The following is a 23567-nucleotide window of genomic DNA, read 5'->3' as shown; positions in this document are numbered from 1 at the left end:
AAAAAAATACTCGGGCTTAATGGGGGCGGGCCTTTCGAGGAAAGACCAGGGCGGGGGGCCGCGGGCTGATTGAGCGGCAGGGCCAGCGCAGCCCTACGCGGCGTTGCTGTCAAGGACCACGCTACCACGAAGGACCAGCTGTCCCCCCCAAGGTAAGACATACTCATTTTACCCCAGGCTGAGAGGGGAATCAGGCGAGGGCCAATACGGATTACGTCTAGGGGGGAATTGCCAGGACAAGATGGGGTTGTTCCGGGCGGTGGCGGGATTATGGTCATTCTGGCCAATGATCATGGGACCATTGGTGTGTTTGACATTCCATTCACTACCAAATTTACCTGTACCTTCCAATAATTGGAGTCCGCAGGAAAGTAGGAGAAAGTGGTTAGAAAGGAAATAAGAAAGGCCATAGGTTGGAGATACGGAGGCGGCCTCCCTCTAATGACTAGTACTATGCGTCTTGCCTAATTATGCCCAGTCAGCTAGCCACAAAGACCAAGAAGACCCCAGGTGGTCAGGGTAGCTCCACGGCAACGCTGTGACACTATATGTCTTAGTGTTCATGTTCTGGACCTTATCACAGCGTGATTTACATGGCTCCTTAAGTGAATTGCGGAGACGTTGTCGAAAATAAGAGGCTCTTAAGAACGGGCTGCTACTTAAAACACGAAGAACCTAGTATCCTGCATAGCGCGAGCTGCTGACATGATTCTAATAATCCGAGAGGTGGAGATTACCTCGCCGCCTTTCATTTTAGGACACTTTGCATGGAAGCATATTAGCAAACTATCAGCGGTAAGCCTACACCCTACTAAAAATATCGTGGAAGCTTGGCCAAGTTTTGATTTCTCAGGACCAAGGATACGTATCTTCAAGATTTCTCACGTATTTATAAACCCTCGTCGGTGCAAATCGAAATCTGTCAGCATCAAGCACCAAGACTCCTTATACATTCGAAGCAGTATTATAAGTCATTTTTAACATGTCTTGCCAGCCACTAAAACCCATTTCAATCGAAGCAGCGCTTGCCGTGGGCCAGCAACTGGCAACCCAGCTCCATATCCCACAGAAACTTATCCTGAAGAATATCCAGGAGATGTCACGTCCCCTCACACCGGCAGAAAACGGCTTTATCAACAGCGTCGTCGGTTATTTGCGATCTATTGCGGACACAGTTCAGTCGCCGCAATACATCAACCCTGCTCTCTCTCAAAATAACAGGACCACTACTGTCCAAAACATCCGTGGTGCTGCCGACATTTACGCAGCAATTGACAACACGGCCAACTGTGGTAAAGCGCTTTGCGTTGCACTTGGCGGCAATGGCTTTATTGGATCAGTTACTGGTGTTATATTCAAGGATCTCAGTCCACAGTCGGAAGTTTACAAGAAGCTAAACACCGATGTCGGTGCCGCCAGTAACAAGATGAAAGCGTTGTCACTTAGCTTGTCGACTACGAATGGATACATTCCTCCTGTGAGTGATGGGGGTATCGCATAACGTCGTACTTCGACGTACCCTTGGCACTCTAGCAGCCACCCTAAGGAGTGGTGGAATCCCAGCATTTCTATTTCTCCGGCTCCGAGGAGTATGTGTGAACACTGTGAGGTGCGGGTGTGTCATGAGTTTCTTTCTTCTGCAGATTGCTATCAATTATTGTACTAGTTATCGATATCCCACATTGATGGAATCATCAAGGTTAACAGTGTGACACATGTCATAGATCTTTTTCTTAAGACCTTTATGTTTCGCTATGCCACCTGCTAGAATTACTTGGGGCTTCAGTGGCTCCGATAGTTTGGCAGCTTCCGCGATCTAGGCCGCTACCAAGGCCGATGGCAGCTTCATAACATTGTCCCAGTACAATGTTACGCATTCCACGTAAGGCTGACGCCACATACATCATTGCCTTCACGTACCACTTTGCAGGAGCATGATCGACTTATGGTCTACAAGCAGGCATTAGTATGAGCAAGGTTCGCAGAGCTTCGCACATGCTACGATATCTTTCCTACTATCTACATGATGGAACAAATTCTCATTAATATGTATCTTGAGGCCGTCGCGTCGTCCGGTCCCAAGGCGTCCTCTTAGATATGAAACCGGACGGCTTTCACAATGGCCTATATTGTAGTCTTTGTATTTAGCTTGTACCCGGCTATGCTGATTGATTGATGTGTGTATGAATGCATATGTGTGTTACTATACCTTTCAGTCCCTGCGGGATTTCGTGATTGACCACTCTCCTGGACTAGGTCCATCACGAGATCTTTCCTTCCTCTCCAGTACCCTGTCTGGCCAAACTTCTAGTTTGACACCACCTGAATGAAAAGGCTGAGCGAATGGCACGCCTCGAGATATTGCTGAAGCGCTTGTGGTCTGGTCACCTTGGCCAGTTCCTCAGCTTCTTCGCGTCGGCGCCGCTCCTCTTTGAATCTCTTTTCGGACTTCTCTAACTTGCGGACCAGCTCCACGATCCGTGCGTCCACAGATGCCATAGGATTGTATCTCTTGGGTGAATACATGGAGCATAATAGGAATAGAAGTTGTCAATGTTATGAGGATGGATCATATGCTCCTTTTTTAATGGCTTGCTCCAGAATCCCCTAGGTATCCCCGTGAGGAGTGGGGAGTGATATACACCTCCTCCAGCATAATATACGTTAGATCGCTACATGTCCCATTTTTTCCACGGAACTCACCGTTTTTGCTTAAATATAGATTACCATACAATTTTCATAACATAATATATTATATTTAGCCATTCATTTGTCGTTCACGACATGTTTCGAGCCATTATATTATTGGATTGAGTAAACTCCATGCCGAGCGAAAAATCCACTGTTCAACATTTGCCGATACCGTATAATAAATGCTATACTTGGTTTATATGCAGAGTCGAGATTCCTCGTGCCAACTACCCCTTAAATATCCTCTTCCTCCACGTCATACGCCAGTGCTTTCTGTCCGATTCCAAGCTTTCCAAGGTTTGCAGTCTCATACACCCACAATCCGCCTCTCATGAAGAATTCATTGGCCTTGAGACGCCACTGAGGTACCTTTTCACGAATCGTACCGTTGCGTTCCGCCGTTCGCAGCATTTCCTCAGTTCGGATCTTCCGCTTCTTCTCAAAAGCTTGGAGTGACCCGTGGAGCGGCAGATCGTTCTGCAAAGCTTTGGAGAGGAGAAAGATGTCCTCGATTGCCATTGAAACTCCTTGGCTTGCATGCGGTGGCATGGCATGGGCTGCATCACCCAAGATAAGGCAGCGTCCTTTGCACCATGGTCTACCAGGAGGCAATTTGTACACTGGGTAGAATCGAATGACATCTGTCGATTTGACTATGTCGCGTATCAAATTCGTCCAGTCAGAATCTGCATCTCCAAAGAGCCCCAACATCATTTTAATGGCATTTTGAACTTCACTTTGGCTGCGATGTTCCCACCCGTCTCGAACGTCATGGGTCTCTGGCATCGGAACCTCTCGTGAGAAAAACCAATACAGTGTGTCCCTTGCGTTTGTTGCCGGGCTCACTGCAAACAGTCCGTCAGTGGTCAGGGTGGCATTGAGTTGATCAATCGCCGCGGCTGAAGGCGGAAGATTTGCAGTCGAGACCATGGAATACATGTTGGCAATGCCGGAATATTCTGGGATGCAGTCAGGGTCGACGTAGAGTTTTCTGACTGCCGAATGGATGCCATCGCAGCCCAACACAAGATCTGCAGAATCTTGTGTTCCGTCCGCAAAGATAGCAGTGACCTCATTGGCACCATCTTCGATTTTGGCTAATCGCTTGCCGTAAAGAATTGGAATTTTTGCCTCTGCGGTGGCTTCCAGCAGGACGTCCATCAGGTCTGTTCTTTTGATTCGCAGGTAGCCAAACCCGGTCTTGTCTTTGCTCCACGACACCATATCCATGGTTCCCACTACCGAACCCTGCAACGAGTGGATGACTACAGCAGATGTCAGTGCACCTCGTGCAGCTAGTTTATGGTACAGTCCGAGGCGATCGAGCAAGCGAAGACCATTGGAGGGTATGCCAATTGCTCCTCCTAGCGTGGTGGTTTCAGAGCGAATTTCGTAAACGACAGGATGAATTCCATTGGATCTCTGAAGACGCAGTGCTGCAAGCAGCCCCGCTGGCCCGCCTCCAATAATAATTGCCTGCAACAAAATGTCGTTAGTACTAATGACTAAATGAATAATATGTACGTATTGCACTTCTACCTTTTTGACGTTTGTCATTTTTTCAAAAGTATCTTTATAATGATTTGCGTCTTGAATTTGATTCACGTTGTTCGATTTCACTTCTGGTTGATGATGACTCAGGCAATTGTTCCTGGACTGCTCGAGGCATGATGAATATATCAACTAATAGGCGCTTTCAACGGAGAAACGGACGCCGCGCACAGCTCCGAGGGACAGTGCTGGACTTAATCCATCGCAGCTATAAATTTCTAGTGTTTTCAAGTCTAGTTTGAACCGACCACCTTGAGACGCGACAGCTACCTAGGCGTGCGTTTTGTCACGGTGATTTCGGACTTTGAAGTTTCGCCGACCAAGGCTGAGATGCACGAACCATGCGAGACTCGTTAGTGCGAGTCTCCTACACGATGTTGAAGGTATGTGTGTGCTGTGACTTTTGGTGCTAAGTCCTGTCAACTAACCTACCATAATGGTACGCCAGTTTACCCGTAGAGCCGTCGAACTGTAGTGAATATACTGCTATACGAGCCTAAGCCTATACTGCCCGCCCGCACCCCGTGACAGCTGCAATGAGTGCCGTAAATCTTTGTCGGCGTCGGACTTTCGGGCTTTTTGCAATTAGCTCCAGGGGAGGCGGACATCTTAGTGCCATTAGAGTTCAGAACGATCGAACGGGCGGGCAAACAAACGCTGAAAGTCCGGCCTCAACCCAAACGATCACTTGATGGTAGTGTCTTGACCGCCATGTAGCAAGTCATACAAGCAATCAATCTTCGACCATAAATATAGTTTGAGGAGGAGATGTCGCCATCATTGGAGCAGGACCATGTGTTTGTGCTAATCTATATGTTGCCAAATTTAGTAAGCTAGCGCAATTCAGGGTCTGTCCTTGGCTATCGCCCTATACCAGCAATCAATTTCCTGCTCTGTATACGAGGCGAATGGGAAATACATGCAATCGCACAACGAAGAGATCGTACTCACTGGACATCCCTGTCGCTTTCTTGATATATTAGGGGTCTATGCACCACTTCGGGCCTGAGGTGCTTGTTATGAAGAACAATAGGGATGAAACTCTGGCGACATGGTAACATTGGTACAATACGGTGTCTCCATACTATACGGCTTAATATTCGAAAAACGCATTGAGGAAACAGAGAGCAAGGTCATATTTTGAGTGGTCAATGTGTTGAGAACTGCATCTATGGTTATCGGCACAAATGGTGATTATTCGACGGTAAGGCTGTATCTAAGCATTATATAGCCCCAGTACACCGGCATTTATTGAGTGTATGGACGTGTTCCGATTTGGGAACTGTGATGGCTGAGTAAAGATTACAAAACGGCCTGCCTTATTCCATATACAGAGAGCACCCTGGTCATTGTTCCTGAAGTAAGCGAGGAGTCGACTTCTTTGAATTCCGTATTTGGTTTACCGGCCTCATGCACAGATGGTGGCATTGAACGACGGGAAAGCTCAGCATCTCGCCGAATTCGATTGCACTCTATGATTCTTGAGAAATATTGGAAATTTTGTGGCGTTGGAAATGCGCTCAACCAGAAGCTTTGTGAAGACCGACACACACTCGCCATAAGCTCACGTCATAAAGTGCCAGTTTTGGGGCGCTGGTCTTCGGAATATGGTTGAGTAGTGATCATTGGATTTGTTGCTCATTCCATGCCTGCAGCATCTGGGCAAGGTGTGGCTCAAGCACTTAAAAAAATGTGGAGTCGTTGACAGATAGCTATCATGTCTTTTCAGCTTCTGGACATAGAACTTCCTGATGTATTGTCCACCTGGAAAGCTTATCGAAAAGATGAGATGATTTAACAAGCAGTAAAGATCCAATTAGATAATCCGTTGAGGAATCGTAAACATGACAATTCGCGCTGTGGCAATAATCATACAGCCAAGCCCAAGTCAGCATGTCACGACTACCATTAATTAAGTACCTAGGTAGGAATGGATTTGTCGCCGTGGTCTAATTGTTACCGTTCCGTGTTCATATTGGCTTTAGCCTGTAGCGTCCTTATTGGGCTCAGTTCGTGAAAGCTAGGTATCTTGTAATTGAATTCTGCTAGGTTAGGGTAGTCGGGTACTATCCGGACTGCTCAAGCTTATCTCGGAAAGGGCTCCCGGAGATCACCCACTATGACTTCATCTCCACAAATTTCACGCGAGTCAAATCCCGAGCAACGGTTACCTTTGCTTCATATGCGTGGCCCGGTCGGCAACTTGCCGATTCAGTTTTTCCATACTGTTTCGCACGACCTCAATACCCGCGTGCTGCTGGCAAAGGCGCGGTTTTCGGAGCAGTTTCCCCGGCGACATGGAAGACAATCGAGAGTCCAGTCACGATTCAGTGGAGATTCTCGAACAACAACCAGCGAAACGCAGGAGGATAGCCCTGGCATGCGGCTCCTGCCGAGATCGCAAAACACGCTGCGACGGCCAGAAGCCCGTATGCGGACCTTGCACAAAGCGCGGCAATGCCGATAGTGAATGTGCGTATGCGGTCCTGGCTGGCAGTGCGAAACGACAGAGCGAACAGGAGTAAGATTTTCATAAAACTGAATTATTATACCGTTATCCTCCTTACACAATTCCACCCCGTAATGTTTGTTCAGCAGCAAATAATGAAAGTACAGATATATTTCTTGCCTGCAGCAAGAAATACGGGATCTTAGACAAGCGCTTACGAGTCGTCAGAACCGTGAAAGCGCTCCTCTGGTACCTCAGATTCGCACAACTGCCTTTTCAGTAAGTCCAGGGCGTGCACCAGCTCCTACCTCGACACTGCCACAATCGTTACAAAGTGCCCACCAATATGACCCTCGTCGGATTCCCGCGCCTCAGGATGGCTCAACGTATCCAGACCCATCATCGATCTTGCCATACAGTGTTCAGGGCGACGCCTCACCGCTGCCTGTTCTATCGAACCCGCAATCATCCACGCATCCCGTCGCGGACGTGAATCCTCGGTCGGATGTTGGGTCAAAACGACAAACAACGTCCTCAAGGCACGGAGTGAGCCCAAGAGTAGAGTCGGCTGCCCAAAATACAGAGATGACTCCCGTGAACGCCATGGGTGCAGCAACCTCCATTTGGTCGTCATCGTCTCGTAATAGGGAGTTTTTTGGCCAGTCATCTATCGTATCTCTACTAGAACAAGTAGCACATCCTGTTCTACAAGCAAGCTCTTACGCTGCTGAGTCGACTTCGGCTAGGAGTGACATACCGGCACCGCGACGAGGTCTTGGTGACAGAGCTAATGAACCCACGCTTCGTTTCGATGGTCGAGAGGGCTCGTTGAGTGGTCTGCTCGGAGCACAATACTCGTTGCCCCCTCGAGATGTTGCAGACGAACTATTCAATAATTACTATGCCAACGTCCATATATTTTACCCTTGGACGCATCCAGCCCGTGTGCGTAAGACTTATGAAAGTATCTGGGCATTACAGGACAATCAACCTCAAGAACCAGCGGAAAGCTTCGAAGTTGGCCTGGGAAGTCCTTGCCCACAGCGCATATTCTTCTTGGCGCTGAATGCCATGTTTGCACTAGGATTGCAATTCTCACGGTTTGACGCTGCAGAGAAGGAGGATGCATCCAAAATGTTCTACAGACGAATGGAGGAACTTGTCAACATGGAGCTTGTCGGCGGTAACAGCTTGGCACACGTGCAAGCGTTTTTGCTTGTTGGCCAATACCTATTGTGTACACAATATCCATCACGCTGCTGGAATGTGTCGGGCCTTGCCTGCCGGATGGCCATGGGCCTTGGGCTACAGACCAAGACATATCCGGAGGGTCTTCTGCCCATCGAAGTCGAAATCAGGCGGCGTGTGTGGTACGGCTGCGCCCAGATGGACATGTAAGCCCCTTTCCCCCTCTTTTTTTCTTTAGCACCATGCCTGTTCTACTACTGATATCGATGCCATTTTTCCTGACTTAGGTTTATAAGTATGATGCTAGGCCGCAAGCCTTCTACAAGTATGAACCTTGAGGTTCCATTACCCACTCCTGTGGACGATGAGGTGCTGGAGAGAGTTGGCAGCCCTAATTCTCACACCAAGGATGACCCATCTATCAATGCTTTCATGGTAGAAAATATTAGACTCACACGAATTCTCGGCAATATACTAGATGTCCTATACGAAACCACACCAAAGGACCCAAACCGCCACTTACCTTTGCGGTTGCAAGGCAGTGACCTGAATTGCGAAGACTTTAATGCAATTGCCTCGTTGGACGGTCAATTAAACAGATTTACCAAAGAGCTTCCTGCCTTTCTCCAACAAAATGAGTTCGAACCTATGCAATCGAGGGACAGAAGACTCGTTCGCCAAACTGAAGTCCTACATGCGCGGTATGTGGTCTTCCCTAACACCCGGCACCGATGACATGGACAACTAGCTTGAATGCTACGTGAGAACTTATGGTCTAATGTTTGTCCCGAATTCAGGATTCTGCATCTCCGGATTCTACTCTATCGACCAAGCCTGAGCATTTACTGTAGTGATGCATCATCTCTCAAGCAAAGGATGCACTCAGGCACTGCTGATAACGTTCGATCAGCATCGCCACTTGATAGTACCTTCATAAAATCGATGCGGCTTCCTTGTGCGGTCGCTTGCGTGCAGACAACATGCGACCTTGTTAAGCTCATGGAAACAGCGATTATGCGAAATACGACGGGTGCATGGTGGTTCAGTGTGTTTTGTAAGCTGCTTACGACGTGAACGCGATCAAAGCGCAGATGACTAAAACTACATTCTGTCCCAGATCTTGTTACGTGTGGTACAATTCTCCTGTTAGCCCAGAGCTCATCGCAACTTGAGCCTCATCTCGCGCAGCAAAACCTTGACGTAGCCTGGAAGTCCTGTATTAGGACCCTTCAACATATCAGTGGCAGACATTCACGTGTTGAAGGCTACATTGAATTGTTAGTTGCACTTAAAGAACGAATGATGCATGGTATGACAAGACTTCTTGCCTCTAGCCCCCATCCCTCCCATTTTCTTTGGTTTACTGACGTGCATTGGTGATTTCTTTTCAGTTGATCGCAATCCATTGCAAACAGCTTCACCTCATATGCCAGCACAGACTTCCCAATTCCATGACCACACGCCCCCTGTAGATTCAACGGTACCCGATACAACACCACGTCCAGTCTGGGGCAGTGGCGCTTCCACCGACCGCAGGGGAGACATAGCTGGAGACCGACACGTGCGATCTGAAGGGCAAGCAAATGGTTTTTCTATGCTAGAAAATTTCGGATTTGGGTTGAACTCGTTTATTGACCCTTCCTTGTACGACGGGTCAACAGGTTTGCCTCCTGGTTTTATGATGGATGATCCAGCGACTAGAGCCTTTATTCCTACTTTCATATGATCTTTTATGATCTGGTAATAAAAATGCTTCTTGGACTGGGCATGTGTTAAGACGTAGATATAACGTCCTCTCCAGGATGGCCCATGTGGCGGAGTCTCGCCCACTTCCTTTCTTTTGGCACAGTGAATCAGCTACTACGAGCTATATGCCTTTATTAGAGAATATCTACATGACGAGTGTTCTGGTTATCTGTAGCTAAGCTTAGTAGTAGTGTAGATTTAGACCCTTGTCAATGCCATATGCTGTTTCGGCATTTACCCGGCCAGGCATTTGGGCGGAGCACGCGAACCTGGCTGCTTGCCTTTAGTTAGTGCATGCGGTCCATTGCAGCAGCACGCAATCAAAGACGCCGAAATAAGGCTATCATTTATAGAAATCCCATCTGAGCTTGCTTATCATGATTATTTGTCATTATAAATACCGTTCCGCTCAAGGGGACTTGTCATTTAAATTCGTGCACCATGTCCATGCAAAAAGTTGGGGACTCAAGACAAGTCGAAAGCAAATGACAAGGACCACTTGAATACATGTGAGGATGGTCCACCCATTGCAAGCCATGGCGGCCTTCGTGGCCTGCACTTCTGCTTCATCTGTTACTCAACTTTTGAATGTGACATACTATATCCCGTCAAAAGTAGAGGTGAGTATTCTTGATCGAAAATTCGAAGCGGTGAATAACAAAGGTAAAAGTTACCGTATCACTTTGAAATTCCGACGCCAGCACCCGTCACCGTTCTGACCTTGCCCGAACAATTCGTCACAGCTTCATGGTTGAACAATACGATTTCGGGATTCTTGGACCAGGACGATGTTTACACAAAAGGTTTCTTGTCAGGTATGGTGCATTACCGCTTCCCGCCTGCCGACCTCAAAAGTGCTGACTTTTGTATCTTGCTCAACAGCATTCTACATTCAGGGACATCACAACGTCAGCTTTGCTGATGACGCACATCAATTGATCCAATCGTTGGGGGTCGAGAACATTTTCAGAGCTGACTCAAGCTGCAATGTAACGCTTCCAGATGGACCATATTTTGCCACCTATGCAGGCTTGCACCGAGCCTGGCGTTTATATGACGACTTTACAAATTCGTTTGTCTTGGCCTCTGTTCCCAGCGCCAATGATGCCAACGTATATGAACCTCTTGCGGCCAATTCAGGCAATCAATTCGGTTTTATGTCCGTTGCTGTACCATCTAGGCTATTCTATCAACCTTCTCCCGAAAAGCCTCTTGCCGGCTACCGTGTTGCAGTCAAGGATGAGTATGACATCAACGGCCTTTTGACGACTTACGGGAGTCGATCATATGCAGCAACGTACCCTCCCGCAAATCGTACTTCGGGTGTTATTCAGGCTCTTATCGACCAGGGCGCTATCATTGTTGGCAAAACAAAGCTATCAACATTTGCGCAAGCATACTTTACCGCGGCTCAGTGGGTCGATTACTCTCTGCCAGTCGTAAGTCTTATGGCCCTATACTCGGAAAATCAAAGATGCTGACTGCTCTAGAACGTGAGGGGCGATTCCTACCAGATACCGGGTGCATCTTCGGCAGGATCCGGCTCTTCCATGATCGCCTACGACTGGCTAGACAACACTGTGGGTGAAGATACCGGTGGATGTCTGTAAAACCTTTATCTTATCTGTATTCAAAAACTGACTTGTTTGGCAGCCATGCGCTATCCTTCAGCCTTGAATGGTCTTTACGGTATTCGCAGCTCCATTAACAGTACCAACACCACATTCACAGACTTTGGGCCCTTTGATGCAGCGGGCCATTTCGCTCGCGATGTCGACTCCTTGAATACATTTGGCGCGGCCATGTATCGCGGATCCAATTTCAAAAACTTTACAAAGTTTCCGAACAGAATATTATATCCCCAAGAATACTGGACAAATGTGGACGCTGACTACATTGCCCCTTGCGAGTTATATTTGCAGAAACTAGAAGCTTTTCTGGGAGTTGATCGTACACCAATTGACACCAATCGGCTTTGGCTCAACACTTCCGGTCATGGAAATACTAGTATCGGCGATTATTTCCAAAATGTAAGAATCCAGAAACAGTTCATTGGATGGAAGCTAATAAGGTGTTAAGACGTTTAGTTACGTGCAAGGCACGAGCACTTTCTTCCTAAGATTTCAAAAAGACTACATCAGTAAATTCGGAACCTATCCATACATGACCTTGGATGATACAAGCAGCAATGTCAGTCTTTCAACCAACTCGCAGACACAGCTCGGGGCAGCACAAAGAGCAGAATTCCAGGCATGGTATAGAAAGCACATCTTGAGCCCGGATGACACCACGTGCTCGCAGACTATTGTTGTCTTCCCGTTCAATGGGAATGGTGGCAAACCGTGGTACCGAGATTCCACGACTTCGGACTCGGCGAGCGGTACTGCGTCGGCCTTGGCGGGATATATCAGCTGGAATCTGCTATCCGTTCTCAACGGAAGCCCGGAGATTGTGGTTCCGGTTGGCGAAGTAGAGTACCTCAGTCGAGTCACTCTAGCGACGGAGAAATTCCCCGCTGCGGTCGAAATCCAGGCGGCATATGGCTGCGACTTGATGTTGACGAATCTTGTGCGCGAAGTGGCTTATGCAATGGACTTACCTCGAGGAGTAAAGACTGGCCGTTTCATGTTTTAAAGGGTAGTAGTTTGGGATACAAATGGGGTCAAAACTTCCTTCCTCTTACTGCTTCTCCCGTGTAATCGATTTTGGGCCATTCCTAATATATTGTGGAATGTGGTAGAGGGGTGTCGCAGCCATGGATTCTAAAAAGAAAGCCGAAAAAATGTCTTAGAATGCTTCAAGCATCAAACTAATGGAACACAATCCTTTCAGGTATAGATCTGGTCTCTTTTTACTTCGAATTGGGTCTTTCCTGTGTTTTTTGGCCATGGTAACTGACCTTGGAGGAACTCTTAATCCAGTACATCATTTTGCTGCAAGTATGATGCCAAGAGCTTAGAGAGGTTTTATGACAGCGATTGGAACAAAGTTGCTAGTCGCTTGGGCTTGGGAAATAGACTTGGAAGCTTTTGGCAGTTGATCCACAGATTCTGGGGAAGCCAAGTACAGGGCATCGCCTTGATGGCTGCCACGAAGATGACTACCAGAATAAGGCGGCCAGTGAGAAATAGGCTCGAATATTGAGAATAACAAAATAGAAACCTGTTTGTGAGCCTAGAAGAGAGCCGAGGATCAATGCAATCAAGCAATTGAGAAAGAAACAATTGAGAAAGAGATAGGTTCCAACACCACATTATTCGTAGGACTTTGGAATATTGCGCACTGCCAGTCTTCCAACACAGCTGTGAGCATGCCCGAAACCATATTTTGCCTATCCACTATCATCTCCCAACCATTATTGCTCCTTAAATACTTTGACTGTCATTATAATAATAATCGCAGAACTGGAATTAAAGATGGTCGTTTTTCCCCCCTCTTTACAGTGCCATTTGCGCTAATCGACTCTAGTCCTCCCTCCCTAGCTCCGCTGTAGCCTACGCGACATGGGACGCGCAGCGTACAAGCTCGGTGCCAAAGTGACGTACCCTCTGAATCCCCAGGTACACACCTTGCATTTAGCCCATTCAAGCTACATCGCCGCACATGATTTCAGCGGCGCGTTGAGTTACTTAGGTAGATATGTAGGATTATGGCCAGCTTCAGACATTATCCAAGGACAGATCGTTTTGCGCAAGAGACATTATCTGCAGCCCTGGAAAGGTGTTGTGGAGACGCAGCCAATACGCGCTAGAATTACGGCACCACTGTAGACCTAGGATATGTAGCTTTGGGCAATCCGGGTAGTATCCGATTGCTCGACTACACAAAGTCAAGATACGACGGATGCGAAAGTCCAAAAAAAAAAAAATTTGATTGCGATTAGATAATAAGATGGGCGAAAGATGGCATCTATTATCAGTCATTTTGAATTTACAGCTCATGATTGCATAGTAAGCATTCCACGCTAAATATAGTATTCTTATACCATTGTAAACATCTCCTTTCCATCATGGCGGGCAAATAATGCAAACTCTACTTGCTCTACCTTCCGTCATATAAGAGCTGTCAATCTCAGCTTGAGTCGTCTCGCAGCTCGCCATCTCCAGCCAAGATCCCCACTTCGGCAACGACCCGAATTTTGGTTCCAGGTGCCACACGTTCATTGTAAGCTAAGCTAGTATAGATACGTACACAATACGCGGGTATCTACCGAGATATCTTGTGGCCCTAGACTCGGGATTAAGATATTCATATGGATCCATTGCGAATCCCGGGAGTCTGGGACGATACCCGTTACTGCAACGAGGCCGTCATTGACCGACTAGTTGCCGATATCCTTGATTTGTAGATAGGGGAAAGCGAGTCTTAACAAAAAGTATTGCGTTAAAGTTTGCAATTATTGAATTGCACTATTGTACAGATAAGGACGACATCGTGATTATTAAAGAAATGGGCCCTGCCCACTACCAAGTTCCAGGCGAATGAAACTTTGCCTGTCTGCAATTTTGTCAACAAGATCAAGATGTATTTCTTGCCAATCACTCTGCTTGTTGCGGCCCAGTTGCCCGCTGCCTTGACAGCTGCAGCATGCGGCTCTGCTGAGGCATATGCTGCGATTGACGCCGAAGCTTTCACAGTGGCTGCTGTCCGACAGCCCCCTGTCAACTTTGCACTTCCTGTCGGTTTGAACAAGACTTGGGTTGACTTGGACCTGAATGCTACAGTTGACCAAGCCATCCAAACCATCGCCGAGGCCAAAGATGACGGAGTCGCTTTGATTGCATTTCCCGAGCTTTACTTTCCTGGGTATCCTGTGGTGAGTCATTGCTATTTTTCTTCCATTCAGTCAATTTCGGGCAAATTCTCATTCGCGATCTCATTATTAGGCCATCAACACGGCATACACTGCCGAGCAGATTGCCCAATATGTCTCGCAGTCCATGTCAATCGACAGTGCCGCTTTCCGAAAATTGGTCAACGCATTTAAAGACCAAGGCGTGTACGGCGAGTTTGGTTTCTCAGAGATCGCAGACGGCATGATCTTCATGGCACAGGTGCTCGTTGGTCCAGACGGAACTATTCTACGACATCGACGCAAGTTACGTCCCTCGGGCGTCGAACGTGATATCTGGTCTGATGGGGACATGTCAGGTCTGACTGTGACCCCGACTCCACATGGTCGCATCGGCCTCCTTGAGTGTTGGGAGCACTTCCACGTAGGTTTTTAGTCTAGCTGATTGTATACGCGCGATCCGGAGAACATCTACTAATCACTGAGGCCAGCCAACCATGACTTTTGTAATGCAAGCTCAGGCAGAAAATATCCACATTGCGGCTTTCCCGTAAGTTTCTATGAGTTGATCTAATGCATCACTACGACACTGGCTGACGAGCTCTTTTAGTTACGCACCGGATTTCGGCGTGGACCCTGCGGCCTGGGAATCCGCCGAGGTTGGAGGTGCGGCAGCGCGCGCCTATGCTGTGAACAGTGGCGCATACGTTATCATGCCCGCTGTTGGTACCGCCTCCATCTTCGGTAATGATGGCAGCACGCTCAGCATCATCAACGCGACCGACTCGCCCGAAGTCAATTACATCACTGCAACAATCAACACCACCACTTTCTCTAATGCAACATATGACTCTGATGGAGAGCAAAGCTGGGCTGCCCTGCAGCAGATCGTGGCCGAATTCCCCGCTTACATTCCCAAGGTCAACAGTACTTTCTTTGCTAAGAAGACTGTCCCTATCAAAAGCATTATCTGAGCATCCGCACGTCAAGGCTTTCGTCGTCAAATCAAGGCGGAGCCTGGCCAGGTCGACCTTGTCATAGTTAAAAGCTAGTAATGCAATCTTCAGCGCGGATAATGGTCAGATAACAAATGGATCTTACACACTCGAGTATGCTATAGATCGCTCCGTAATGTCAAGGCTTTTAGATACTGTTGATTTGTTCCGATATTTGTTAATTCTGTGATGTCTTGACGAGGCGCGGGCTTCGTAAGGTGGCTTCAGCTGATTCCCGGGGGCCCCGTATATCTTTCTGAGTGCCACAGCGTTGATCAGTGTGATGCAGAACACCTTATGTACGGGATCTACTGTCTACTATCTAACAACTATTATTTTGTAATAAATTTAGATACGATCGATTGGAATGCCTGCAAAAGCTTATCAGGCGCGCTGAGATGAGGACAATGACCAGTCTCCAATCTAGCACAGACCACGTTTGGTCCGAGTAAGTTGATCATCTGCTCCTGATACTGGGGCGGCAGAGCGTTATCCTGTGAACAAAAGATGTAGCCGCATTGAACACCATTCATCCATGGCTCATACTCGCAGCGCGTGCTAAAAAGCTTCGCTGAGGTGTGCGTCATTTCACTGGCCCATTTGTTCTGTAGTTCTGGTTCCATATCGTTGAAGAAAACATGAGACATAAACTCCGGTTTGACAAATACTCGATCACCCTTATTATTATTAGCAATGACTGTTCCCTAGTGACGCGCCAGTGGCTGATCTCTGGGGTCAAGTGCACACGAACCTGAACGTCCATCCAAGGCAAAGGTTCACCACCGACCAGCCCAAGAATCGATGCGTCTTTAGGTATCACAAATGCGGCGAGATAAATGATACCGATCACATCATACCCGTCAATAGCCATGCTGCCAGACACGCCTCCAGCTGAGTGCGCTAGGATCAACGCTCTCTTGCCACTCTGCCTAACCTCTCTCAGCGACGATCGCACAGCCTGAACGTCGTCTGCAAGGCCAGAAAGCGGATTTCCGGCCGCTCCCACAGAAGGAACTTGCACCAATTCTGTTGGGTATCCGGCTTCATTTAACTTTCGGGAAAAGTCCAGCAAGGCTGCTGACTGTTGCCACGCGCCGGGGACAATGACGATGGTAGGTTTGCTCATTGTGTTGAAGGATAAACTTGACTTGGAAAAGTGCTGATATTGGCGAACTGTATAAGCTTGACGCAGGGCATTGCATTTATACACAGAGTGTCATCCATAGAGACATAAGTGACCCACGGAAATCAGCCGGGTCACCCAAACAAGCCGACACTGGAGGCGGGCAACGTGGATCACTACATCACCGCGAGTCAGGTGCAAACCCCGAGCCATGCGCTAACGTTTCCTCGGTATGGATGCCCGGCAACTTGCCGTTCTACCACTTACAGACTAATTCAGGCCCAGAATATCAGGATCGGGATCATACAGTCACCCTCGAACGGTCTCTGCGCGCGCACACCACATTAACGCCCTGTGCCCGATTCGTTTTCGATTGAAATGTAAGGGCACACCAGATTCATGTCACGATTCGGTAAAGGTTCTTGAACGGCCCGCAAAACGTCAGCGGATCGCACCTGGCATACAGCTCTTACCGGGATGATCAACAGTGGCGGCAATAGTGATGACCCTATTTTATCAAGTACGCAGCTTGCTGAATGTTAGCATTACTGGCCTGCAGTCGCAACCGGATGATGGAGCGAGGAAGGAGGTGGTACAAGCAGGTGCCGATGGCCTCTTGCGAGCTCTCGAGACGTACCCAAGCGACCTTCATCTATGACTTCACTGTTTATTCTTGATACTAGTTGGGAGAAGGCTACTGGGATGGCAGCATCTATGATTTCTCGGTCGTCTTGAATGAAACTTCATTTCAACGCATTCGTAGCAAATTCTTCAACTTTCCGCCCTTCCTTCTCCAGTCGCTCGCTATATCTGTCGGAGAATAAATCGACATACTCCCGCATGATTATAGTGTACTTGACAAACTCTTCCATGCAATCCACTAGGCGGTTCCGATTGTCACTGGGCAGCAGACGAGCCTGACCGCTTCCATCGCCGCCCTCGTCCTCAAACTGCTTGTACGCCGTCGGGATGCTCGACTGGTTGGGGATGGTAAACATGCGCATCCACCGTCCGAGCACGCGCAAGCTGTTGACCGTGTTGAAAGACTGGCTACCCCCATTGACCTGCACAATTGCCAGCGTGCGTCCCTGGGTCGGTCGCATCGAGCCCTGGGACAGCGGGATCCAGTCAATCTGGTTCTTGAAAACGGCCGTCAGGTTGCCATGTTGCTCGGGTGAGCACCAAATGTGCCCGTCGCTCCACTGCGAGAGCTGGCGGAGCTCCTGCACTACCGGATGGTCTGCATCGACAGAGTCTCGGATGGGCAGGCCCGACGGGTCAAAGATGCGCACGTCGCAGCCTAGGCGATGTAGAATACGTGCTGCCTCGTAGGCTGCAAGCTTGGAGTACGATCTACAACCGTCGTGAGTTCTTGGATTCTCTAGAAATACCATGGATATTGATGTACCGTTTCCGTAGGCTGCCGTACAAGACAAGGACCTTGATTCTCGATCCAGTCTTTTCCAGGTCTGCTTGCGCCATTCTGGTCACTCTATCAAGTTCGAGGCCATCAATCCAGTCCTTGGGGCCATTTGGATAATGGCAAAGAAAAGGCCGGTATTTTGCTCTTATTGTTGGGTCATCTTGATCTTTGGATATGGGTAATAATGTGCAACTCTGAAGAGCACCATTGGCGGTTGGCCCTCGGGGGCTGTAAGGTGGCGGGGCAGACGACATTGGCATATTTAGAATGACTGGCTGGGCTTCGCTCCGAAAGACCTCTAAATTGTGACAACAATGAAAATGTGGAAGAAGAAAAAAGAGAGAGAGAAGAATGTTTCTGAGCAGATTCCTTCCTCTCTGTTCGTGCCAATCCCGAGATATATTCCAATATATTTGATCCCAAATAACACAGATTGTAGTTGCTCGAAAGTGCCTTACAGGCGTTCTCCTAGCTGCGGCTGAAGTTTCAGCAAGGATTACAGCGCATGATTCAACGGGTCGGTCACTAACTGCAGTGCGATCATCGGCCCCTCAACGATGCCAAGCCGCATGATACGATTTCGGCCAATGACATTAGGGGCATGACAGATGGACGTCCCATTGAAACTCTTCTAGCCTGTACCCCAAGAGACGTCGGAGCCATTTAGCTAAGACACTGCGCAGTGGACATGCATTTGTCGATATGTAAAAAATTAGTATTCTCGTAATTGGTCCTTGATTTGACGCCGTCTTTGCTTTTGTCATAACCCTACGTTGCTCCCGTCATGCCTTCAATTCAAATGACGCGAGACGCCGTACTGGCCTTGATAAGCGACACAGGCAATGTCGCTGGCAAACAATATGTCATTGTCGATCTCCGCAGAAATGACTTTGTGGTGCGTTCGACCATAGCAATCCTACATCAAGATGAATTCTTGGACAGCACCTAAAAGCATATTTGAAACTCAATAGGGAGGTCACATTCGAGGTTCCATCAACCTGCCGGCCCAGACTCTTCAATCATCGCTGCCGACATTGTACAACATGTGCAAGGCCGCCGGAGTCCAGAAAGTCATTTGGTATTGCAGTGAGTAAAGTAGCTCTGCTAATGTAAATCCGAGACGCTGACCTTGGTCACCTAGTGTCCTCCCGAGGGCGAGGCACGAGAGGAGCTGATCTCTTTAGCAATTATCTCCAAGCCCGTGGGGATTCAGTAATGGAGAGTATCATTCTAGTTGAGGGTATCAGAGGTTGGGCAAATGCCGGTGACAAATTCACGGACTGGCTGGATGAGTACGATGCTTCGTATTGGGAATCAGAAGAAAAATAACTAGGAGCCGTACTAGGTATACTCAATGCCCCACAATGTATTTCAGTCTCGATGGACCGGCTCTAATAAGTTCGTGGTTTTAGTGAACAAGGGAGTCCTTCGTTGCATCCTGAATGGGCTTTGGTAGAGAACTTCCCTCACAGGTTGCAACCGGGACATTGCAATGTGCTTTGCATTTGTCTTTGGAAGGGTTTGGTTGTTAATACAAAACCCAGGTGCATAAGTTGCTGTATAGTTCGTACATTTTCTTTCATGTACGAAGGCAACTGAGAATGAGTGGTGTGCAATGAAAAGCCGTTGAACAGTAATATATTCAAGTACCTATGTACTCCATCTGCTCTTCTTCTCGTGTTTGATAATCATCGAGATGATTGAATTTGTCACCCAACCCTTGAGCGTATTCGGCTTGACAAAATTCTCGCTGTAAAAAGACATATTAAGACTCCGCCCCACATGTGCGTCAAAGAGCTGTGCAGCAAGGAGTGATATTAAAAAAAGCCCGAGATCAAAGGGAATAAGAATGTAAGCCCAGTCGAGATGTCAAACCGCCATGCCTGGTACGATCTAAGATGAAAAAGAATTTGGTGAAACCTGGTTGGGTGGGGACCATGATCGTCTCCAAAGCCCATAGAATAAGTTCGCACCTGAGCCGATGTGTGAAGGGGGAACTGAAGACGAGATGATCGAGGAAGCATTGAAAGTTGTCTGAGTTGATCTCTAGTCTACAAAAGAGAGGTGCTGAAGAGCGACTATATACCCACGCAGGTGATCTGCGGTGGGTACTGACTACGTCAGTACGATATAAGTGCAAATCGACCAAAATATTGAAGAGTATGCCAACCTAATCGAACAGCTATCGATATCCTAATACTGAAATGAGCGCAACCCATCAAATTCGATACTAGTTTCATCATGTTCTCAAAGATCCCAAATTTGGCCAAATCACCTCGCCGCTCTAGAGCTAGAGGTTTTGGATGGCTCGAATCTGTTTCCGATATTAGTCTAAAGGGTATAAAAGGAGGTTGGAGGCAAGTGAGACAAACCAGCCTGGAGAAAGACCTCCCAATCTTCATATTTCTCAGAAGCTCTACAGCATCTATTGCTACTACTGGCACATCTTCGGGTGCTGTTTGACTTTTATAGAGATGTAGCTCAGCAGGACAGTCAAAAATTGCAGAGATACGCAGCCCGTTCCTTGGGTAGTCTTTGCGTTGTTCGTCTGTATCTTCATAGTCGATTGGCATGTATTCACGGACGCCAAGTAGGGCGCCTCGTATAGTTCTAGTGTCTTCTTCTGGCTCTCTTTCCGTGCTTCTAGGATCACCGTCTAGGAGAAGAGCATAACGAGCTCCTGCCTCAGTCGACATCTCGTCGTCGGCTGTTTTGAAGAGGGTGACGTGAACAGAGAACATCGGAGTCTGCATTATAAATTCATGCGATGACAGACCCTGGGGCCATACAAATATGGCAAGACGGCGGCCCCCCCCCCCGCATTGCCACCCGTGAAGTGAATTTTGGTACCCTTCAGAGTCATGAAGGTTCTATCGCTGAAAGAAATTGCGTGTCGTTTGGTCGGGACCCATCTGTTTTTGTGGTTCTTACCCGCTTTGAGCCGTGGGCCTTGGTTGAAGAGTAACGTAAGAGGAACACCCTCCAGATTCCATAGAAGTCCCATCAGCATGTTATGACCGGGAAAATACTGCACAAGCTGATGAAAGTTGAAAGTAAGCAGGTTCGCAAATATCCCCGGGACATCCTTTTCTTCACTTGTGCTTCTCCAAGCGAGCATGTTCCAGATATCTGAGAAGCTGGAGACATCTCGCGCAGCATGATCTTTGGCAGCCAAAGAGTCTTCGTCGCTCTGGAATATTCCGTCAGAGTCACTGAACAACTGCATAGGGCCTTCTAGAACCGACACTAGCTGCTTGCGTATGTGTTCTTCGACGGAGCATTCTGTTCTAGGCATAGGATGTGACAATTCATCAGCTTCGAATATCGTCTCAGGCTCTTTCAAATATTGCAACATGTGGTTCCTCATGTGTGAGTCTTCTTCTTCAAGTCTGCGGGGTGATGTTCTGAAGCGATCGCCGCCCAAGAGACCATCAGAAAACTTGACAAGCCATGTTGACCCTAAAGCCCCTTCTTGAAGCGTCCAGCACCGCGAATTCCAATGACTGAAGGCGATCCGTGCTGCGATCTCGCACTTGGGTGCTCCTGTGAGACTTATTTTTCGTAGCTGAGCGTCCAATATCATAGCATGAGTAGTGGCCCCGTAGTACACCATATTCATATGATGAATGGCCCTCTGCTTGAGCGCGTTGATTCTTGCAACCTGGTCCGGGGTATTCGATGCACATGCAACTGGGATGCATAACGTGTCCATCCAAAACAGCTGTTTCCGGAAGACTGGCTCATCACGGCTGACAAATTTGTATTTTAAGTGTCTCAGGACCATTTGAAGCTGTCCTTTCAAAGTCCTGAGCCTTGTATCACTATCGAGTGGAACTTCAGGGAAGGAATCCATAATGCTCTCCAGCTCACACTGGAAAAGTGAATTTGCGTCTGGATTCCCCAAGCCATCGGACCAAACATGGGAAATTGACACATACTCAGACAGCGAGCCCATTCTTGTGAGTTTTAGGCAAAATGTACCGTGACCGGCAGGCTCCACATAAACAAGCGGTATATCTCCATCTTCGATGATCCTGCACAGTGACTCGGTGTCGACATGAATATCGCGACACTGACAAGTATCGGTCGCATGGGACCGGCGATAAGGCGGCCTAGAAGGAGAATCGAAAGGGAAGCACTCTTCCCTTGTGCATTGGAAATGGGGTAGGGAAAGAACTGGTGATCGGCGGATTTGTGATAAGTAATAGATGGTAAGGAGGTCTTGACTTGTAAAAATGTGGTCCAGATCGCTTCGACACCAGCCATTCCTGACCATTTTCCTTTCCAGTATGTTGCTCTCCCAGTGAGACAGATCAAGAAAGTATGACGGATAGTATATCTCGTGGGTCGCGGGAGGCGGAGCCGGTTCATATCGGAAAAGGGCTTTTACTTTGGATGGGATACTCCAAAAAAACGATTTTATAGAAATCCCGAACAACCAGCCATAGAGGTAAAGCTTCGTCCAACAAGGCAGATCTGACAAGCCATCGTCAGGTTCGATTGAAGAATCATCATCATTGTCCCGCCAGCCTATTGATGGATCCTTGGTTGGATTGCAACCCAAGAGAGTTATAGTCAATAGTTGGATAGAGAGACAGATAGCAGCCAGATCCGGCGACTTCTCGATGTCCTCCTCGTCCAAACTAGACACAGTATGACGTGAGTAAATGCAGAGGTCATCCCTGAGTTTCCTACGCTTGGCCCTGCTGGCTGATAAAGCCTTTCTTTGCTCTCTGAGGACCTCCTTACGATGACGATCGGTTTCTCCGCGTTCCTCACTGTACGACTCCCGCTCCTTGTTGCGTGCCTCGCGCTCTCTTCGGTCGAGCTTCTTGAGAAGCTTGTTCGAGTGAGCGGATGTGACGCAAACCGGGCCGGGATCTCGAAGAGGGTCATCGGGAGGCCTAGTGGTGGTGAAGTCAGTCAAGTCAATATGTGTATTGAAAAATGCCGATATTAAGCCAAAGTACAGCCAAGACTGAACGACAGTGGCAAGTTTGGCCAGGTCCAGGTCACGCGCAATTGTGCCTTGGTGTCCAAATTCACGCCGATCAGGAAATTGCCGGAAATGTTCCAGTGCTGCATCCAGAGGCAAATCATCGACCAGATCGTAAGGAATGACGTCCAAATAGGGTACTCTGATAGGCGCACCTGCATCCCGAGGTGCTGGTAAATGGTCCATGTTCCGCTCCAAGAGAAGCTGGCCTGGGTCCGCTTCGAAAGAGTGGGATGTATAGGTAAGAAAGTTGCAAGGTCCAAACGATGACTTTGGTCTGGAATAATAAGGCTCTGAGGGCCAGAGCCTTACAAACATGTACTTGTCTGGATTTGCGACCTTATCGCTGATCTTGCATCGGTTTAAACATCATCCAATGTCAGGTCATCATTACCCTGTTGCATGGGTGGCAGTGCAGTTGGAACTTACAGCCTACAAGCAGTGAAAGGCCAATTGGAGGCGTGGTTGCAATGCGAGTGACAGGACGTGGTGCTAAAACCCGAAGGCTTTAATCGGTGGTTCACATGGGGCAATCCCAGTGGCGGATTGGGAGCAGGCCGAAGAACCTCTCTCGTGGTAAGGCTACGAGTTACTGACTTCATGAAAGCGACAG

General features: G+C 48.1%; 9 protein-coding genes across 9 annotated transcripts; 5 read left to right on the top strand and 4 right to left on the bottom strand.

Moving 5' to 3' along the window:
- Positions 1 to 982: 982 nt before the first annotated feature.
- On the top strand, positions 983 to 1501 carry PFICI_08247 (uncharacterized protein; the record flags this gene model as incomplete). The annotated part of the gene is made up of 1 exon (XM_007836828.1): positions 983 to 1501. One exon carries the CDS (start codon positions 983 to 985, stop codon positions 1499 to 1501), a length of 519 nt encoding a protein of 172 aa, XP_007835019.1.
- A 1424-nt stretch (positions 1502 to 2925) lies between these two features.
- Positions 2926 to 4248, bottom strand: PFICI_08246 (uncharacterized protein; the record flags this gene model as incomplete). Its single annotated transcript, XM_007836827.1, has 2 exons — positions 2926 to 4167; positions 4231 to 4248. 2 exons carry the CDS (start codon positions 4246 to 4248, stop codon positions 2926 to 2928), a joined length of 1260 nt encoding a protein of 419 aa, XP_007835018.1.
- A 2291-nt stretch (positions 4249 to 6539) lies between these two features.
- On the top strand, positions 6540 to 8614 carry PFICI_08245 (uncharacterized protein; the record flags this gene model as incomplete). The annotated part of the gene is made up of 3 exons (XM_007836826.1): positions 6540 to 6763; positions 6859 to 8085; positions 8167 to 8614. 3 exons carry the CDS (start codon positions 6540 to 6542, stop codon positions 8612 to 8614), a joined length of 1899 nt encoding a protein of 632 aa, XP_007835017.1.
- Positions 8615 to 10161: 1547 nt separating this feature from the next.
- Positions 10162 to 12259, top strand: PFICI_08244 (uncharacterized protein; the record flags this gene model as incomplete). Its single annotated transcript, XM_007836825.1, has 6 exons — positions 10162 to 10245; positions 10296 to 10440; positions 10508 to 11064; positions 11116 to 11227; positions 11279 to 11655; positions 11705 to 12259. 6 exons carry the CDS (start codon positions 10162 to 10164, stop codon positions 12257 to 12259), a joined length of 1830 nt encoding a protein of 609 aa, XP_007835016.1.
- Positions 12260 to 14147: 1888 nt separating this feature from the next.
- On the top strand, positions 14148 to 15391 carry PFICI_08243 (uncharacterized protein; the record flags this gene model as incomplete). Its single annotated transcript, XM_007836824.1, has 4 exons — positions 14148 to 14441; positions 14512 to 14841; positions 14909 to 14967; positions 15028 to 15391. 4 exons carry the CDS (start codon positions 14148 to 14150, stop codon positions 15389 to 15391), a joined length of 1047 nt encoding a protein of 348 aa, XP_007835015.1.
- Positions 15392 to 15744: 353 nt separating this feature from the next.
- PFICI_08242 (uncharacterized protein) lies at positions 15745 to 16538 on the bottom strand (the record flags this gene model as incomplete). Its single annotated transcript, XM_007836823.1, has 2 exons — positions 15745 to 16116; positions 16164 to 16538. 2 exons carry the CDS (start codon positions 16536 to 16538, stop codon positions 15745 to 15747), a joined length of 747 nt encoding a protein of 248 aa, XP_007835014.1.
- Positions 16539 to 17278: 740 nt separating this feature from the next.
- PFICI_08241 (uncharacterized protein) lies at positions 17279 to 18017 on the bottom strand (the record flags this gene model as incomplete). The annotated part of the gene is made up of 2 exons (XM_007836822.1): positions 17279 to 17888; positions 17944 to 18017. The coding sequence occupies 2 exons, from the start codon at positions 18015 to 18017 to the stop codon at positions 17279 to 17281; spliced, it is 684 nt and encodes a 227-aa protein (XP_007835013.1).
- A 725-nt stretch (positions 18018 to 18742) lies between these two features.
- On the top strand, positions 18743 to 19287 carry PFICI_08240 (uncharacterized protein; the record flags this gene model as incomplete). Its single annotated transcript, XM_007836821.1, has 3 exons — positions 18743 to 18853; positions 18930 to 19044; positions 19100 to 19287. 3 exons carry the CDS (start codon positions 18743 to 18745, stop codon positions 19285 to 19287), a joined length of 414 nt encoding a protein of 137 aa, XP_007835012.1.
- A 961-nt stretch (positions 19288 to 20248) lies between these two features.
- On the bottom strand, positions 20249 to 23140 carry PFICI_08239 (uncharacterized protein; the record flags this gene model as incomplete). Its single annotated transcript, XM_007836820.1, has 3 exons — positions 20249 to 20272; positions 20331 to 20665; positions 20890 to 23140. The coding sequence occupies 3 exons, from the start codon at positions 23138 to 23140 to the stop codon at positions 20249 to 20251; spliced, it is 2610 nt and encodes an 869-aa protein (XP_007835011.1).
- Between the last annotated feature and the right edge of the window lie 427 nt (positions 23141 to 23567).

Source organism: Pestalotiopsis fici, assembly GCF_000516985.1.
Source record: "Pestalotiopsis fici W106-1 unplaced genomic scaffold PFICI_Scf_5, whole genome shotgun sequence".
NCBI lineage: Eukaryota > Fungi > Ascomycota > Sordariomycetes > Amphisphaeriales > Sporocadaceae > Pestalotiopsis > Pestalotiopsis fici.
This window is presented reverse-complemented; position numbering and strand designations above follow the sequence as displayed.